Here is a 17,974-nt window from a genome sequence, read left to right on the forward strand (position 1 = left end):
CACGTGTACAAAAATTCCTAAGGTAGCAGGAGATAAAGGAACTTGCCAATTGAATTGGCCATTGTGATAAAACTCGTTGGGAACATTTGGTTCCTCAAATTTATTTTATTTTTTTTAAAGAGATACCCTAAGAGAGACCCTTGAAGTTTAAGGTGAAGAAAGGATGAAGGAAGGAGTTGACATATGGGGTTTCATGTCATTGAGCGGAGAGAGGTTGCAATATGGGCATTTTAATCCATATGGAAATATGGACGCCTCCACATGGGTTCAGGGCCGCTTGAGATGTAGAATATAGTTTCACAAGATTGCAATGGCATCATTCTGAATACGCGAATGTAATTGTGTATCTTAGAAGTTCAAATTTTGCAATGACATCTGTACAAAAACTCCTAAGGTAGTAGGAGATAAAGGAACTTGCCAATTGAATTGGCCATTGTGATAAAACTCGTTGGGAACATTTGTTTCCTCAAATTTATTTTGTTTTTCTTTCGAAAGTGATACCCCAAGAGAGACTTCTGAAGTTTAAGGTGCCGCACCCAGGGTTCGAACCTTGGGCGGGAGCCTCCCGGCCAGTGGCCTTTGCCACTGCGCCATGAGCTCCTTGGCTCAAATTTATTTTTTTTGATGCCTGGTTCCTTTTAAATTTGTGGTTTCATCAAATTTGTCATTACATAAGCGGTCCCTCATCTCAAGTGAAGTCCATACACTTCCACTTTTTATCAATGAACTGAAATTTGAAATCTCGCACTACGAATATGTACATCGAGATTTTGTTCTTGACATCTTGCCTAACTAAAATAACAAAAATACTGAAAATATACCCAACATTCATTGTGTATGTTAAGCCAATCTTAGTGGGGGTGTCATTAGAGTGTCATGGGCATTAAATCTGCTGACATGCCAGCCTCATTATAAAGAAAGAGGTAGAGTGTCATGAAATGTGAGAAGAGTGCCATCGTCATGACACTCTTCCGGCTCGATTACATAGTTTACAACCTTGATAACTATGCTGATACTCCCACTAAAACTGGCCTTAGATTGTTTTGGTGACTAGGAACACATCAAATTTATGGCCTCAAATGGTGCATCTTTGGTAACCCATATGATCTTCACTGTTTATTCCTGGCATGTAAAATTCTTGAAAAAAAAACTTATCTGGAACTGGTAAGAAATTTACCGAGTGGTTTTTATTTTATCTAAAATCCTTGCACCGTGCCACTTCCAGCCGTTGGATTCCATCTCTCTTTAATCCTGTCCCTCCGCTATGCGTAGATCACCACCGGGCTCCTCACCTGGTGCTCGTCGTTGTACCACACGACGGCCGCCGAGTGGACCCGGCCCTCCGCCACCGGCGCCACGCCGGACACCGTCACGGTGAACGAGGCCTTCTGGCCCGGCGCGGTGAACTCCAGCTTGCTCGGCGAGACATCGACGGCGAGGTCTTTGGCCGCCTCTGCAGACACAAGGACCTTCGCGTCGTACGCGGCGCTGGCGGCTCCGACGTTGGTGACGGTGCGCGGGAAGCGCACGGTGAAGTTCTTCCCCGGCTCGACGCGGGCCGCCATGGTCGGGTAGTTGAGGTCGCCGCCAGAGCCGCTGCCGCCGCTGCCGGGGCAGGCCGTGGCGTTGGAGCCGGTGACCAGCGCGAGCTGCGTGGCGTTGTACCCCTGCGCGCACAGCATGGCCACGTAGTCGCCCTCCGCCGCGTCGTAGACGAGGCCCGGGTCGCGTGCCTTCGCCGGGCTGAGCTGCCCGGCGCCGTACTTGAGCGCAGTGCCGCCGGAGTTAGCCGGCGTGTTCATCGGAGTGGCTGCGTCAGCATCACACGTTGCGAACTTGTTTACCGAGCTGAGCAGATAATGGAAAAGTTGCGGAGCTCCGTGCGAGACTGACCGGTGGTTATGAGAGCCGACATGATCATCGCCGGCGACCAGTCGCGGCGGAACGACTTGACGTACGCGGCGGCGCCGCTCGCGTGCGGGCACGCCATGGACGTGCCGGAGATGATGTTGTACGGAACCTTCCTGTTGTCGTGGAGATTGCCCGTCGGCGACGACAGCATCGTCCATGCGGCTATGATGTCGATCCCCGGGGCCGATAGATCAGGCTGCACAAGAACAAAAAAAAAGTTCTGTAACATTTTCCTAATCTGAACGTGACATTTATTTCCAAGAATTACTGCTGCAGATGTTGGTGAACTTTATCATCAAGCACCTTCAAGATCCCGGGGGTGACCAGGTTCGGCCCCGGAGAAGAGAACGAGGCGGCTACCGGAGCTTGTGGATTGCCCGTTGTCTCGGTTCTATCAATGGTAGCCACAGGATTGCTACAAAGTAGCCAAGCATCGTCAGACAAGCAATCAGCCACGAATTTAACTGCAACGGTAAAATTCAGCTGACAAGCTGAGTGTGGTCAGTGAGCTCACCTAGTGCTGTTGACATACGCCATGATCTGGTCGAACTGGTCCCGAGTCACCGTGAGGCCGGGGAGCGGCAGAGCGAAGGCGGTGTCGGGTGCGCGGCTGACGATGACGACGCCTGCAGCGCCGGCCGAGAGCGGACCTGAGCCGTCGTTCGGATGGCCGATCTTGGCCGACGGCAGGCAGATGACGATCTTCCCTTTGTAGGAACCTCCGGTCAGGTTGTCCGGATCACAGGACCTATAGTGGAACGAGAGAATTTTTGTGAGGAATTTTGCCGGTATCGATTCGACTGAGACGAAATTTCTGCAAAATATCGAGTTGATGGGCTACAATGTTTTGGATTACCCGTTGGCGGGGAATGCAAGTGTAGCATTTGTTAGCGTTGGGAAGGTGTTGATGGAGGCTCCCTGCAAGAGAAGAACGTAAAGAACAATGTTTTCCTACGTTTAATCTGATATTTGTTTCTTTGAAGAAAGATTATTAGTAGGACAGAAAGAAGTTTAGTTCCAGCGCTAACCACTATGGTCTCGCCGTTGCCGAGAACGATCCTGTCGGTGAACCGGCGATCGATGCTGCTCGCCGCCACCGAGAGCATCCACGGCGCGACGTTGCAGACGCGCCCGCCGGAGAGCCCCGAGTTGCCGGCCGCCGTGGACGTGACCACCCCGCGCCGCATGGCGTGGAAGGAGCCGATGGCCGCCACGTCCAGGAAGTACTGCCTCGGCATCGGGCCGCCGATGGAGAAGGAGATGACGTCCACGCCGTCGGCGACGGCGTCGTCGAACGCCGCGAGGATGTCGGCGCCGCCGCAGCCGCCCCCGCTCCAGCACACCTTGTAGACGGCGAGCCTGGCGCCCGGCACGGCGCCGCGGGCGACGCCGGCGGCCAGGCCGTCGAAGCTGACGTTGCCGACCGCCCGCCCGGCCACCGTGGACGCCGTGTGGCTGCCGTGGCCCTCGTCGTCGAGCGGCGACAGGCCGTCGCTCGACCCTCTCCTGTAGGCGCGAGCTCCGATGATCTTACTGCACGCCACGACATTAGATTCTTCAACGGTGAGTCATTCGTGTTACAAACTTGTCATAGATTCTTCTTTGATATTGAAGAAAAATCATGTTCATACTTGTTGCACGTGAAGTTCTGGCAGACACCCTTCCACTTGCTCGGCGGCGGGCCGAAGCCGTCGTCGGAAAAGGACGGCGAGTCGGGCCATATGCCGGTGTCGAGCATGCCGACGATGATATCTCCTTCTAACGGTAGCTCGTCCTTGGGCGTTTGAGGGAAGCCCAAGAAGTCCCACGATCTTGTGGTCAACGGCTCATAGGTCATGCTTGGGAAGACTGACACGACGCCATCCATGCCTAAACGTAAGCAAAAGAGGATAAGAGCTAGGTTCAGGCATGTCTCTAGAATTCCTAGGTTTGGTCAAACAAATTAAAACTTGATGTGATCTGGTTGACGGAGCTTTCATATCCTTGCTGAATTAACCTGTATGGCATTGGTTTTGCATTGGTGTATTAGCTAGTCTTAATGCAACATGAATGAATAAAGCAATATATTTCCAGCCAAAACGAGGGAAAATGAAAAGAGACGTTTTTTTTTGAAAAGTCCGGTTTACACCCTCCAACTATCGCACAAGTCCGATTTTCAACCTTCAACTACGAAACCGGACAACATAGGCCATCCAACTGTCAAAACCGGACAAATTTGGGCCCTGAGGTGGTTTTGAAGGTGATTTTCTATTTTGTGAGAATTAAAAATATTCAATTCTACACTAAAAAAATTATAAGTAATTAATTTTAAGTCAACAAATTATGAAATGGGTACCAAAAGTTTTCTAAAAATGTAACCTATTTATTGTCACATGACTTGTGAGCTATTCAGATCTAATTTATTTATATTCATAATATTTGGTTGCTTGTAGTTATGCCTATTATTATTAATAGCTAAGACTCAAATGGAGCAATAATAGATAGGTTACATTACATTTTTAGAAAAAATTTAGTACTAGTTTCATATTTTTCTGATTTAAAATGAATTAGTTTTGATTTTTTAGATCTAATTAGATTTATTTAATTTTTTAGAAAATACAAAACCACCTTCAAAACCACCCCAAAAGCCAAATTTGTCCAGTTTTAACAGTTGGATGGCATATGTTATCCGGTTTCGTAGCTGAAGGTTGAAAATCAGATTTTTGCGATAGTTCGAGAGTGAAAATTGGACTTTTTTTTTTTGACATACTAGATAGTTCATGTGCCTCCTGTTTTGTCAGCCTTGCTGCGAATCCATTTAAGCTTCTCTTGTAACTACGGAGGATCCTATCTGAAGCAGAGCTGTAAAAGTCAAAAAAAACGTTGGTTTCAGCTCCAATCTTTGTATTTTAAAAGAATATATAGTCTGCTTCCAACCGATGCTAAACTGTTTTTGTTTTCTAATGAACCCCGGCGTACGTATTAGGATTAATTAGTTAGTAATTTATAGCTAAGAACAGATGATCATGATCACCATTTCATTCGTCAAACCCAACACACCCTACTATTTTCATATATATTCTCAAATCAACTTGATATTACTTCTTTTAAAATTTTGTAACCAAGGTTGGTACCAAGTATATATATAGAGGTCTCCGCACACATCTTAGAATAGAAGAATTATTCTTTTTGAGGAATTTTTTTGAGAGGAAAATAGGAGAAATATTCTTGTTTTTTGGTTCATGTATACTAGTAGTATTGTACTGTTCTACTGCAACAATTAATAGCTTTGTAAAATAATTAATCCTGCCGCACGTGCTAAAGAAATGTACTCTAAAAAGATTTGCCTAGCATGATGGGAAGAGAGTTTCAGACCTGCTGTCGTCAAGGACCTGGTTCAGCAGGTCGTGATGAGCAAACTCTACAGCAGAGACACCATCCTCGGACTCTGACTGGTCCGGCGAAGCCAGATGCCCAAGGTACACGATGTAAACCTGCTCCTCAAGAACGAATTAATTAATTAATTACAAACCTTTGACGCAGGTCGCGAAAAATGCATAGATCAGTGCAGATCCTAATTAAATAAAATACAAAAATTTATGCAGCAAGCAAGCACGATTGCAGCATCAGATCGCGCGACGATCAGCTGAGAGATCAGATCCGTCCAACCTGCCCTCCGTCGCCGTCGCCGACGGCCGTCTCAGAGGCGCTCGTGCTCGCGGCGAAGACGCCGACGAGGGGGAGGAGGAGGAGGAGAATTCTGGGACGAGGCATCATCATCGCACCCTACGTGGTGGATGAAGAATTGAAGCTTGTTGGGGCGGTGGTTCTGCTCGATGCATGAGCTAATTAACACTCTCCTGTGTTCCCTCGATACATATATATATATATATACATATATGTATATATGTGTATGTACACACACACACGACGCTCGTCGATGGCAGCCACGCAACAGCCTGCAGTTTCTGCATTGCTTGCTCCGTAGCCCTCGTGCAGGAGCAAGGCGACAATGGCGTGGCGCTCGGTGCCCTGGCGCCCTCCCCGGCCGGCAGCACGTACGCGTGCACTTGCCAATAAACATCTCGGGCTATTCTTGTGCCGATGATTGCCGAAGGGTTTTCCCAGAATGGTTTGGACGAGAGGTTTAGGCTAAGGTTTCCTTGGAATAAGCTGGCGCTCATCGCCGTCTTCTAGCAGATATCCCCGGCCGCGTCGTTTGCTGCACGGTATAGGACAAATTTGTTGTTTGGCCTTAATGTTAGGCAATTAATTAAAACTTCATCAACCTGTGCTATCATAGATCCAATGGCAATTACAGTGGATACCGATTAGGGTATTCCGAATTGAAAATGCATTTTCAACTGCCCCTGAAAATGCGTTTTGAACTGCCCGGCAAACCCGTTTTCTAGTAGTGCATCATGTGAGATCAAATGAGTGAGATTTGAGCTGGCTCTTCCAATTAGCGTAGTGTCCAGAAAATGCCAGCGCCCCTAGTCATTTCACTTCCTGAAACGCTTGAATGCATAGAACACATCTCCATTCTTAGGTCAGTTTTAGTGGGAGTGTCATTGACACAGTTATCTAGACTGGAATCTTAAGAACTGTGCCAGTGGAGTGTCATGGTGATGACACTTCTCTCTTCTTTCTCCTCATACTATTGGTACATGTTAGCAAATTTAATGTTCATGACACTCTTATGACACTTTCACTAAGATTGGCCTTAAATGTACACAGCTTAGCAAATTAAGACTGGGAATCCGCTCAGAGTGTTCCTGCATGTGGTGGCCAAAAGGAGGTTATTAATTAGTACTTCTTGAAGAAGACAATAATATAATGTTGGCTTACCAGATGGGTTGTGCTTTGCAATGCCAGCATGGCCACAGTATGGTCATGGGATGGTGTTGCACGGGCGCTAGCTGGTGCAGTGGTGGAGCCAGCAATGGCATTCTACAAGCTGGTGCATATCAAGGTGGGGCCACAAGTCAGTGTGACGAGTACTCTACATTATTGCACAAGAGGCTCGTCCCTGTCGAGATCCGTTAAGAATTGGAGGGAGCCTCAGGGAAGGAGCGCAGGCGTGTGTGGCACTGTCACAGATTTAGATTCAGTGGCATTCTTGGTTACATTGAGTCACTGACGTGTGGGACCTAAAAGACATGAGTCCCACATGTCAGTGACTCAATGTCACCAAGAATATCACCATGGAATGTCACTGAATCTATGTCCCAGCACTCGGAGAAGTTGTCGACAGGGTGACGTAGCTAACGACGACATGGATATATACCGTTTCTGATACGTGACACTGTCATTGGAAGCCCCACATGGACCATCCCATGAATTAGTTCGTACAAGATTGAGGCCGTGTTTAGTTGCGCGTTGTAAAGTTTTTGAAAAGGCATCTTTCTACATTTGAAGTACTAAACATAGACTAATCACAAAAATAATTTCAGAACTTGTCTGTAAATCGCGAGACGAATCTAATGAGTCTAATTAATCAGTCATTAGAGGTTATTTACTGTAGCATTACTGTAGCAATTTAGCATCTAATTACAGTCTAATTAGGTTCATTAGATTCGTCTCGCCATTTACAGACAGCAGTCGCAATGCGTTTTTTATTTCGTCTAGATTTAAATCTCCATGCAGGTGCTGGAAATTTTTTTTGGAATTTTGATTTTTGTAACTAAACACGGCCTGAGATGAAAAGAAATGCTACCATCAAATAATTAATAAAGACATTTCGTGACTTTATGTTATTTAGAAGAATGAAGAAAATAAACATGATTGAGGTCAATCCTCCACAAATTCTGCAATTGATATTGTTCCTATTGGGCAGAAATAACCATATTTGTTTGTGTCTGGTTTTTCATTTAACCTAAATACCTAAATGTTGGGTTACTCAATCCATCCATCCATATAGTTATTCACTAGAAGTACATTAATTTAATAATGACCCATGTGGGCCCGTCCGTGTGCTACCAACAGTAGGAACACGTGCATTTGCATACTTGTGGATGGAGATTTTATTTTGCAGCGGCAGCGGTGATATATGTTGAGCATGGAGGGAAAGTCTCGCCATTGTTCAATACACACACAAGTACACACCAGGAATAAAACAAATTACTTTTTTTACTTTTGTACTAATATTTGAGTCCAAATTAAGTTCTTGACGTATATACAGTGAAGAACTAAGAAGTGTTGAATATCATGTGTTCGGTGAGCTGGTTTTGATCTCATCACATCTAAGCACAAAAGATAACGGCGCCAGGTAGAAAAGTTTTTTTACTGCAAACCTTGCGGATGCGGAGAATTGTATATATCTTAAAACCTTCACGGCCATGTCAAACAATATTGATGCCCCAGCTCATCCGATTGCATGATGCTCAGTTTTCTAGCAAAGCACAAGCACACACAAAACTCTACTAGGGTGAAAGCAGACTCTCTCTGACTAAAAAGGCAGCAAACTTAGCACTAATCTGTGGTAGGTGGGAATCGGACCGCGTTGTGGGGAGAACGCTCGAAGGGGTTACGACTCAATGGAATGCAAAAACTAGGAAGGACCTTTTTCACAAAAAAGAAGTTTTTTTACGGCGGAAGAGTGGTTCCTCTGACGTTACTGTAAAGGACTCATCCCGCTAGCGTGAAGAAAGAGATGAGAACGTGGTCGGTAGCAGGGTGCGCATTGTTTCGCGGATCTAATCTTGAGTGTGTAATTACTTTTTGCTCTTCATACGTTTTCTTTCCTTTATAGCATTATTTCTTGTCTAGGCTCTCCTCGCAAAGTAATAAATTAAAATTGGAAAATCGCCTGCGTGTTCATTTGTAAAAGCATGGACCATACACTTCAATTGGTCCCCCCCCCACCCCACCATAACCTAAGCAAATAAAGTTGAAATGGAAAATCAAAACAAATATTTCTTCACCCAAAAGTTTACTAATTGTGCATGAAGACATATCAATCTACTAAAAGATCTGCAATGTAGCACAATCGTTTGAATGTGTCATGAGACTCCAAAGCTAAGGTTGCAAAACTTAATTATCTCACAAAGCATAGGCAACTGATACATATATTGAGCCATGGCTACATCCCAACAAAGATTACAAAAGCTGTAGCATGTAAGAATAATGCCTGGCCGGTTACAGATTAAAGGCTAGCAAACTACAGAGGTGGCGAAACTTTGTAACTTATTACAACAAGATGAAAGAGAAAACAATAATACTACTACGGCAAACTTAACCAATTTGGTGCCATCCTCTAGAGAGGGTACAGTCTGTGCCTTTAACCTTTTTCTCACTCGTCAGGTTCGAAGAACAATGCTTCATCATCCGTTTCGGAGTACGAGGATTCGTCAGATTCGGAGTCGGATGATAGGTCCAAGCCCGACTCCCTGGCTTCAATTTCGAACAGTTCAGAATAGTGGATAGACCTGCAGTAATCCGCCAAGACTTGGATGAGGGTGACCGGACGGAAGCAACCTTCTGGAGGACACCATCCGTTAGCAACATGGAAAACGTTCATGGTCGGAGCCTTGTAGTCGACGCCTCGAAGCAGGAGTGTTCCACGAAGTAGATGCAGCCACCTTTGATGCCCCGGAACTTGTCGGCGTCAATGGAGAGGCACTTGACAGGCCCGGCGAAGATGGCACGGCTGCCGATGCTGCTGACAGGCTCAAGCACTTTCCTCTCAGTGTCTATCCTATGAACTACTACCGGTACATGATTATTGGTACTAGCAAATAAGTATGGTGGTCTTGTCACAAGCAACAGATCTCCCCCAGACTCTACGAGGTAGTACTTGCCGGTGCTTAGCCATGCTAGGTGGCTTGTGTCAAGACTAGTGTCAAGACAAGGAATCATGGTGTCCATCGAGACTGTTAGCGCAGAGCAGGGTATCCGTTCCCCTGCAGCGGCGCCAGCAACAGCCGACACGATGACCGCTCCTTGCTGATCGGTAGCGTAAACTAGTCCGGTGAAGGACGTCATGCACGTAAGACTGTTATAGATACTACTGCTCCAATAGCACTTGAAGCTCTCACTATTTTGATCCGCCCACATGATGCTACCATCATCACCGGACACGAAGACCATCAGTGGCGCCTTCGTCACCGCGACCGCCCTCACCCCTACCGCAGGTGCGGGCGCCTTGAAGCGGGCGATCGAGCCCGTGAAGGGGTTGAGCACGCTAGCACGGTGGGGCTCCGTGGCCTCCCCGAGGAGGAGGAGGCCGCCTCCCGTGGCGCCGATGAAGTAGTTGCGGAGAAGAGGGATGCTCTTACGGAGGAGCCGCCCGGTGTCGACGTTCACGAGCGTGATGAGGTCGCCCCGCGGCTGGCCAAGTAACGCCCACATGCTGGGCTGGAAGCGGGTGGGATCGGAGTAGTCCGCCTTTTCTGGGTAGTCCTTGGTGGCGGAGCGCCAGTTGTGGGAGGCGGCGCGGAAGGCCATGTAGTAGTCGATGTCGCCGGCGGCCAGCAGGCGTTCGCCAACGTTGGTGTAGATGTCGAAGGGGAGCGAGGTCCAGTCGCGGCTCGCCGCCCTCTTTTGTGTGGGGAGTTTGGAAGCCATGGTGGCCTGGCTGCTAGCTATGCTGCTCTTGGTTCTCCTTGTGCTTCTACTTATGCTTGAGTGGAGTGGAGTGCTTCACCGCGGAGTTGGTGGCTATATATAGGCCAAATAGCCCTAGGTCTGCACAAGATACTTTAGTTTATGTGGAAATAAACCAGGTGCTGTGCAGCTGTAAATGAATGGGCAATGACGTGCATTGCTGCCTATTCTCACCCTCAACTTTCATCAATATGCATGCATTCATTTCTATCTAAAAGAATGGCATCATGCCCCGGGCACCATTAATTAGTGACCTTAGCAAAAAAATTATTGCTGTATTTGAATTTGATTTCTTGTGCTGCACCTCTCTAGATATAGTCATCCTTTAAATTTGGTTGTTGGCAATTAAAGACGGCTTATTTTCTGAAACATGAATGATGCTTTAATTATTGGACACGTGCAGGCATGGAAAAATAAACAGGAAATATCAAGGCCTAGAACACGCATGCTTAGACATCGCAGGAAATATCAAGACCTAGAACATGCTTAGACATCGCGTCCAATTATTTTGAGGCCTCAGGTTTAGGTGTTCGTATTGGGTCATACATTTTGAGGCCTAAACCTGATTCGGTCATCGAATCGTCACCATGAGCGAATTATTACTTCTTCCGACTCAAAATATAAGTAGTTTAGAATGTTCTGCAGTAGAAACTTTGGCCACTAATTCAGTTACAGTATGTCATTTTAAAGAAAGGTAATTGTCTATTTTAAAGTATTTTCTATTGTGAGTAATCTTATTGTATATCGATAGTCAAAATTTAAAAGTACAATGGAATTTGGAGGTTAAGGATTAGTGATACTGATTTGTGATGTGGACATCGAGTGACAGAAAAATACATTTACTTTTAACTAATGGATTACTTCGATGAAATGACCAAATACTCCCTCCGTTTCAAATTATAAGACATCCCAAGAATCTTGGAGAGTCAAAGCAATCTCAAGTTTGACCAAGATTATAGAGAGAAATATAAAAATTTATGATATCAAATTGATGTACTATAAAAATATAACTAATAAAGAATCTAATGGTACTTAGTTTATATAATAAATGTCATTATTCTATTATAAAAATTTGGTCAAATATTGACTCTCCAAGATTGTTGAAATGTCTTATAATTTGGAATGGAGGGAGTATATACCTAATTTAATTTGTTATTCTAAGTTCTTTTTCGAAACACAAAAGTGAAATTGTACAGGATCTAGTTTCACAAATAACCTCATAAGAACAATATAAGAACACAAGATAATAATAATAAGAAAAAAAATATACACATATATGACCCAATACGAACACATTAATTATGGACTTGGCATCTTCTTTGGAAGGGGGGAACTAGAATGGGATGAATTGATTTCCATGGCAGGAAATAAGAAAGATTCGAGCGACAACCGGTGACAGATCAAGAGAAACGGAAGGAGAAAGCACGTGACAGCTTGGGAGGAAAAAGAGAAAACATCGTTGGCTACTTCTTAATTTCTCCTAATCTCAGTTAACAACTGAGGGGACCACTGAAATTGTCCGCATTGAACTTGCTGGTATACGGGCCCGCCTTTTGTTAGATACCCTTATGCATTGGACGACCTCTCCGGCTATACCTGTCAACTTACTTTGCATATTGCCATGTATTTCGATAAACAAGCCAATGAAAACAAGTGCAAGACCATCAAAAGAACACAACAAACCCCCAAAAAACTCATAAACTGGTAAGTACCATAATATTTATTAATGTTGTGACAGAAATCTAGCTATGAAACATTTGCTTTTTTTTCATTACCCAGCCCGGCAATAGGTTAGCTTGCCAAATAATTGGAGGTCAGTCACCCCCTGTTTCCCATGTATTAGTGGTGAAATTCATGGTGGCAATCAGAAGCATGCACTTTTGCATAATTATACATTCGGAAAATGAAAAAAAAGTGAAAATTATAACAGGATAGATGCACATTCACTATTCACTTGCTCTTATACCCAATATTTCTAGGATGAAGCCCCATCGACCCACAAAACTTGTTAACCTACTTGCACACACATTAAGGCTTATAGGGTAATGATTGATCCATGTCGGCTATAAATAGTATCTCTCGATAGCCAGAGCCTGATTCTCTTGTTTTGATCATATCAGGTACTATGTTTTATCCCAACAAGGTTTTGGACCAAACGAGGATGTTCTTGTACTACCATTTGAGAAATTAAAAATGACAAAAGGTAGAACAACTTTTCCTATTAAAGAATGCAAAATTGATGGAATTGTGAAGACTATGATTTAAGGATAAAACATGAAAATTGAACTTTAAATGGATAGAATTACATATTTACCATTAAAGAATTTGAAAATGCATTGAACTCTAGTATCATCTTAATGTTCAAAATCCTGCCGAATAAATTCCTTCCAAGAAGCATCTATGTTCATGAATAATTGTTTCATGATCATTGTTCTAAGAAGCATGTGTGTTGATATGAACATAAAAGATGAAAACAATCATGTATCATAATCACAGTATTTTCACAACTTGAAACTAAATCTTCCACTAGTTGATTTGACCTAATAGTTAACGTTACAAAGTTGTTCTACTAGTTCGATAAATGTTCTATGAATCTATTGGTTCTGATCTAGCATATTACTTGTAGTGTTCTCCTAGTTGAATACAAAATGTTCCATTGACTGACAATTAAATATTGCCTTGCAAAACAAAACATAAATTTCACTTTAAACAGGTAAATGATAGCGCAGGCAATGGTAATACAAAAAAGGAACAAATAAATCAAAAATACATTATATGTCGCCATGCAGTCAACAAACAATATGTAACATTTTATTATGATATAGAAAATTGAATTAAACTATTACAACAACCACATTTAATGGAATGAATTCTAGAATACCACTTTTAATATTATAAAGAACAATATGTATAATCTGAATATTAAAGTATGAAAAGGTTATTACGTTACATGATGTGGAAGTAAATTGTTGGTGATGTTAAATTATTGGCTCGCTTTGAAAACTAAATTGTTCCAAGATGTGGACGACTAACATGATCATGATGCCTAGTTCCCGAATGCTGGCACGGTCGAGTCTTCTTGTTCGTCATGTTTAGTCTATTGTTTGCCGAAACCAATGACCTATTCCTATTATCAAAGTATTCGTTTGGAGTACAGTTAATTATCTTATGTTAAAAAGTGATTTTATAAGATTCTTCCGCAAATATAGCCAAGTGTGGTCTTATTTTCAAAATATTATTATTGTTAGAAACATTCTGGTGAAATTGAAATTTAATTTGGATACTCCGACTAAGATTTATAACTTTCTTTAGTTTTCAACATCTCTTTCCTGTGGAGTAACATAACAAATCGATTTTATTTTACTTTCAGTAGCCTCGCACTTCCATTGGGTTGTCCGTTCATTATATGCTCCGATGATTGCACTAGAGCGGACGAGCCTTGTTGCATGTGTCACCACCGCTCAAAACTCCCATGCGCCATGTTGTGTCGTCTCCGCTCATAATAGCCACGACGAGCGCGCAACCCCCGGAGCGCGTCCCGCCCACTCCCACGCGCACCACCACCGGCCGGCATCCGGGCACGACCGCGCGCGTGCCCCCGTCGTCAAGCCTCTCCATCCCCCGTGGCTCGCCCACCGTACCGCGACAGGAGGATCGGACCACGCCGCGGCGCGCCGCCGCCGCCTCGCCGGCGACGATGGAGCTGTTCGAGCGCGCCAGGACGGTGCGGCTGCGGAGCCACCACGACAAGTACCTGTACGCGGACGAGGACGAGGCGCACGTGATCCAGGACCGGAACGCGGCGTCCCCGAACGCGCGGTGGGTGGTGGAGCCGGTCCCGCACTCCCCCGGCGTGCTCCGCCTCCGCAGCCGCTACGGCCGCTACCTCTCCGCCTCCAACGAGCCCTTCCTCCTCGGCGTCTCCGGCCGCAAGGTGCTCCAGACCCTGCCCCACCGACTCGACTCCTCCGTCGAGTGGGTGCCCGTCCGCGACGACGGCGGCGGCAGAGAGCGCGCCCGCGGCGCGCGCCTCCGCACCCGGTACGGCAACTTCCTCCGCGCCAACGCGGGGCTCCCGCCGTGGAGGAACTCCGTGACTCACGACACCCCGCACCGGCACGCCGGGTGGGTCGTCTGGGACGTCGAGGTCGTCCAGGCCATCTTGGCCGGACCCGACTCCTCCGATGCCGGCGCCGGCGCCGGCGCCGACGACCCCTCTCCCGCGCCACCGTACAAGCCTCCCTCCCGATCACCGTCGCCGTCTCCCGCTCCCGTGCCGACATCCGCTCTGAGGCCGCCGCCGCACCATCGGGAAGAGCACTCGGCGCCGTTCAGAGCGCAGCCCCCGCCGCCGCCGCCGGGCTACATCGCGCCCCCCGCTCCTGGCCTGTACAGGCTCGAGGTGATCTGTTGGATGAAATTGGCCAAGCAAACACATTCGTAGATCAGATCGCTAGTCGTCAATGACTGCATGGTGAATTGGTGATCGACTAGCTACTGCTTGCGTTTGGGCAGTCGACGGAGTCCTTCTCGGTGCCGCTTCACAAGGTGGAGGGGCGAGCGATCCACTACCACATCGGGGACGACGACGGGGATGTGAGCCCGGACGAGGAGCCGAGCTACCTGACGTTCAACGGGACGAGCCTGGAGGAGCTGCTGGAGATGCTGAAGGAGGAGACGGGGCTCCAGGATGCGATCATGTGCTCCCGTAGCCCCATCAATGGGAAGCTCCTGCCACTCCGTCTGCAGCTGCCGCCGAACAACGCCGCCGTGCACATCGTGCTCGTGCGGGAGTCGTCAAAAGGTGGGCTTTCTTCACCATCGTCAGTTGATGTTTGTGACATTTGATTCGCATTCCACGTGCAAATAGGTGATCTTTAGGTGCACCTTCAATCCTTTTTAACTACTTTTTAAAATGGAATCCTATTTTGAAGATGTAGTACAAAATTTTAAATTAAAGAGGGATAGAGGTGCATATAAGATCACCCATTTGCACCCCTACTTCCTTCCATTTGTCTCATTTTACACAACTGTTATTTTCGACCCACATGAAAATATGGGTTCAAACACGTCAATCCGGGTTACTCTGCAACTTGAGAGAGGGCAATAAAAGCAAGGCTGTTGTAGTGGAAGTGGGCATGATGCAGCGTGGCAAGGTGGCGGGCAACATCAAACCGCCAGATTGGCCGTGAGGGGGCGGGGGAGAGGGAAAGCGGACGGGCGGAGGGGCAATTGTGGCATCCATGTCATCCTAGATGGAGGAGGTAGGGTGAGCAGGGGAGCTCTGTTTCTAGAAAATGATGTCACACCACAAGGGAGGAAGATAGTGCTCTACTCACGAGGTTGAAGACGAGTCATGATGTGTCCAATCTCTATCCAACTGCCAAAGTTTGTTGCCTGATAAAAACACAATTTGACTTTGAATATGTCGTCAAAATTGAAGTTAATCGTCAGTCTGATACTGGCATTCAGAAAACCTCATTTGGTCCTGGCATTATTGATATGTTTTCGTAAAAAATCTAAACACCACTCCTCCCCAATCCTCTCCATCCCCAATGAGTATGAGGTCATCACCAGTAAGATTAAGATTGCTAAAGAGGGTAAGAGGGATTGCCCTGTTGCTTCAAAAAAAAAGGCTAGGATTTTTGGAGCCTTTACGTGATAGGTTTTGAATCCAGCAACTTAGACCAGTCTCAGTAGAAGTGTCATCGGCACAGTTATTAAGACTGTGAACTAGATAATCGAGCCGGAGGAGTGTTGTGGTGATGATACTTCTCTCACATTCCATGACACTCCTCCTCTCTCTTCGTAACAACTCTATCATGTCAACAAATTTAATGCAGTGGATGGCGGCGGTTGGGTGGGGTAGGGAGGGGGCTTCACGGTGTCCGAATTAATGCAGTATAGGCTGGTGGTAGTGAATCCCACACTAGTTTTGCCACCGGAGATGCCAATGGGAGGATGACGCGGTGGCATCACAAAGTGAAATCTTGCTGCAGGCCATTTGAGGTTGTCCCTAAGAATTATCATCAATAAGAAAATACATCGATAAGTCGTATCATATAATTTTAATAATAATAAAACAATTATGATGTTGATGATTCAAAAGAATCAAGTAGTTGGATGGCTAAAAACAATCCTAGGCCAATTTTTTTTCATTTCATTCTTTCAATGATAATAACATCGCTTTTAAGTATACATAGATAATAGGTTTTCAAGATTGGGTTGATTTTGCCTGATTCATGCTTGTTTGTGCTGCATAAATGTATTGAGCATTAAGTAAAAGAAAATGGTAAAATACAAAGGGCCTAACCAAGTTCGTGAACTCTTGATCTGCAGTCAAATATGCTCTACCACTAAGCTATGGACCCGATTTATGCTTGATAAATAGTTAAATGCTATTTTTTTGTTACTTAAAACGATACTGGACTACTAATGGATCAAGAAGCTACTCAGTAGTATCGTAAAACTACATTTGTGATCAAAATGAACAAAAATTAGCAATAATCGATATAGTAACAATCTATATTGTTAATATCATTACAGTTATGTCTATGTTATATAAATGGGTGTTTACACTGCATTGAGTGTTTTCTTATCTTGATTCCCCCTAACAGAGTTTTTTCAACTGTTGTGGCTTTCAGTAGCAAAAGCTTTCGCATGACGACCTTCGGTTTTCAAAATTTGAAGATGGCAGCAGCAAAGGGCGGACGGCTTCTGCTCACGGAGGAGGAATGGCGGGCGCGGCGCAAGGCGAAGTCCAGCATTGGCAAATGCTTCAATTGCGGCGTCCGTGGCCACTTCGAGCGCGACTGCCGCAAGCCGAAGAAGGAGGTCGTCATGGCGGCCACGGCGGATGTCGGCGACGAGTCGACCCAAGCAGCTCTCCTCTGAAGAGTCCGGCGTCGGTGGCGCTGGGATCCGGCGTAGGGCGCTGGGTTTAGGGGGTGAATGTGGGAATAAATCCATCGCCGTTGACACGATCATGGCGACGGAGTGTGCGTGTGTTCAAGCCTGGTGGCGTGTGTGCGCGCCAGGGCGTTGTGTGTGTGCACCGAGCGCGTGGTCTGTGCGCGCGGGCGTTGTGCGTGTGTCCAGTGCGTGTGTGCGCGCTGCGTGTGCGTGCGTCATGCACGGATGGCTGTGCACGAGCCAGTCCGTGGCGCGCGTGTGATCGCGGGTGAGCGTGTGTGTGCGCGTGAACCGTGGTGGAGCTGATTGTCTGGCGATCGGGCGGCGGCGTGATCGGGAGCCGATCACGTGGATCGTTGAAGACCGGGTCGTGCGGGCGATCAGGACGGAGGAAGATGGTGGCCATTGGAGCGGGCGCATTGGGCGGGAGCATTTCCAGCACGCGGCGAGTGCGCGTCAGAGCGCGTCATCTGCGTCGTGGCGAGGCTGGCGGTCCGTGCCGGTGTTTCTAGGCTAGGTGGTGGATCCTGGGTGCGTCCTTTGGGCTATATATGCACGTTGTACTCCG

General features: G+C 46.3%; 2 protein-coding genes across 2 annotated transcripts; one reads left to right on the forward strand and one right to left on the reverse strand.

The window, feature by feature from the left end:
• Nucleotides 1-1,262: 1,262 nt before the first annotated feature.
• On the reverse strand, nucleotides 1,263-5,670 carry LOC120695031 (subtilisin-like protease SBT4.9). The gene is made up of 10 exons (XM_039978356.1): nucleotides 5,560-5,670; nucleotides 5,266-5,384; nucleotides 4,661-4,752; nucleotides 3,543-3,780; nucleotides 2,940-3,444; nucleotides 2,768-2,829; nucleotides 2,426-2,659; nucleotides 2,215-2,326; nucleotides 1,894-2,107; nucleotides 1,263-1,810 (listed from the first exon to the last, which is right to left on the reverse strand). The coding sequence occupies exons 1-10, from the start codon at nucleotides 5,668-5,670 to the stop codon at nucleotides 1,263-1,265; spliced, it is 2,235 nt and encodes a 744-aa protein (XP_039834290.1).
• An 8,521-nt stretch (nucleotides 5,671-14,191) lies between these two features.
• On the forward strand, nucleotides 14,192-17,158 carry LOC120695882. Its single transcript, XM_039979094.1, has 3 exons — nucleotides 14,192-14,896; nucleotides 15,010-15,298; nucleotides 17,139-17,158. Exons 1-3 carry the CDS (start codon nucleotides 14,192-14,194, stop codon nucleotides 17,156-17,158), a joined length of 1,014 nt encoding a protein of 337 aa, XP_039835028.1.
• The last annotated feature ends 816 nt before the right edge of the window (nucleotides 17,159-17,974 follow it).

Source organism: Panicum virgatum, chromosome 2K (assembly GCF_016808335.1).
Source record: "Panicum virgatum strain AP13 chromosome 2K, P.virgatum_v5, whole genome shotgun sequence".
NCBI lineage: Eukaryota > Viridiplantae > Streptophyta > Magnoliopsida > Poales > Poaceae > Panicum > Panicum virgatum.

Bases quoted from the DNA above. Each gene is read 5' to 3' on its own strand.
- LOC120695882 (XM_039979094.1), top strand. From the start codon at position 14,192: ATGGAGCTGTTCGAGCGCGCCAGGACGGTGCGGCTGCGGAGCCACCAC. The intron at 14,897-15,009 runs GTGATCTGTTGG...GCGTTTGGGCAG, and splicing joins CTGGCCTGTACAGGCTCGAG to TCGACGGAGTCCTTCTCGGT. The intron at 15,299-17,138 runs GTGGGCTTTCTT...TGTGGCTTTCAG, and splicing joins CGTGCGGGAGTCGTCAAAAG to TAGCAAAAGCTTTCGCATGA.
- LOC120695031 (XM_039978356.1), bottom strand. From the start codon at position 5,670: ATGATGATGCCTCGTCCCAGAATTCTCCTCCTCCTCCTCCCCCTCGTC. The intron at 3,781-4,660 runs GTATGTCAAAAA...GCTTACGTTTAG, and splicing joins GGAGGCACATGAACTATCTA to GCATGGATGGCGTCGTGTCA. The intron at 2,327-2,425 runs GTGAGCTCACTG...GCTACTTTGTAG, and splicing joins GCGTATGTCAACAGCACTAG to CAATCCTGTGGCTACCATTG.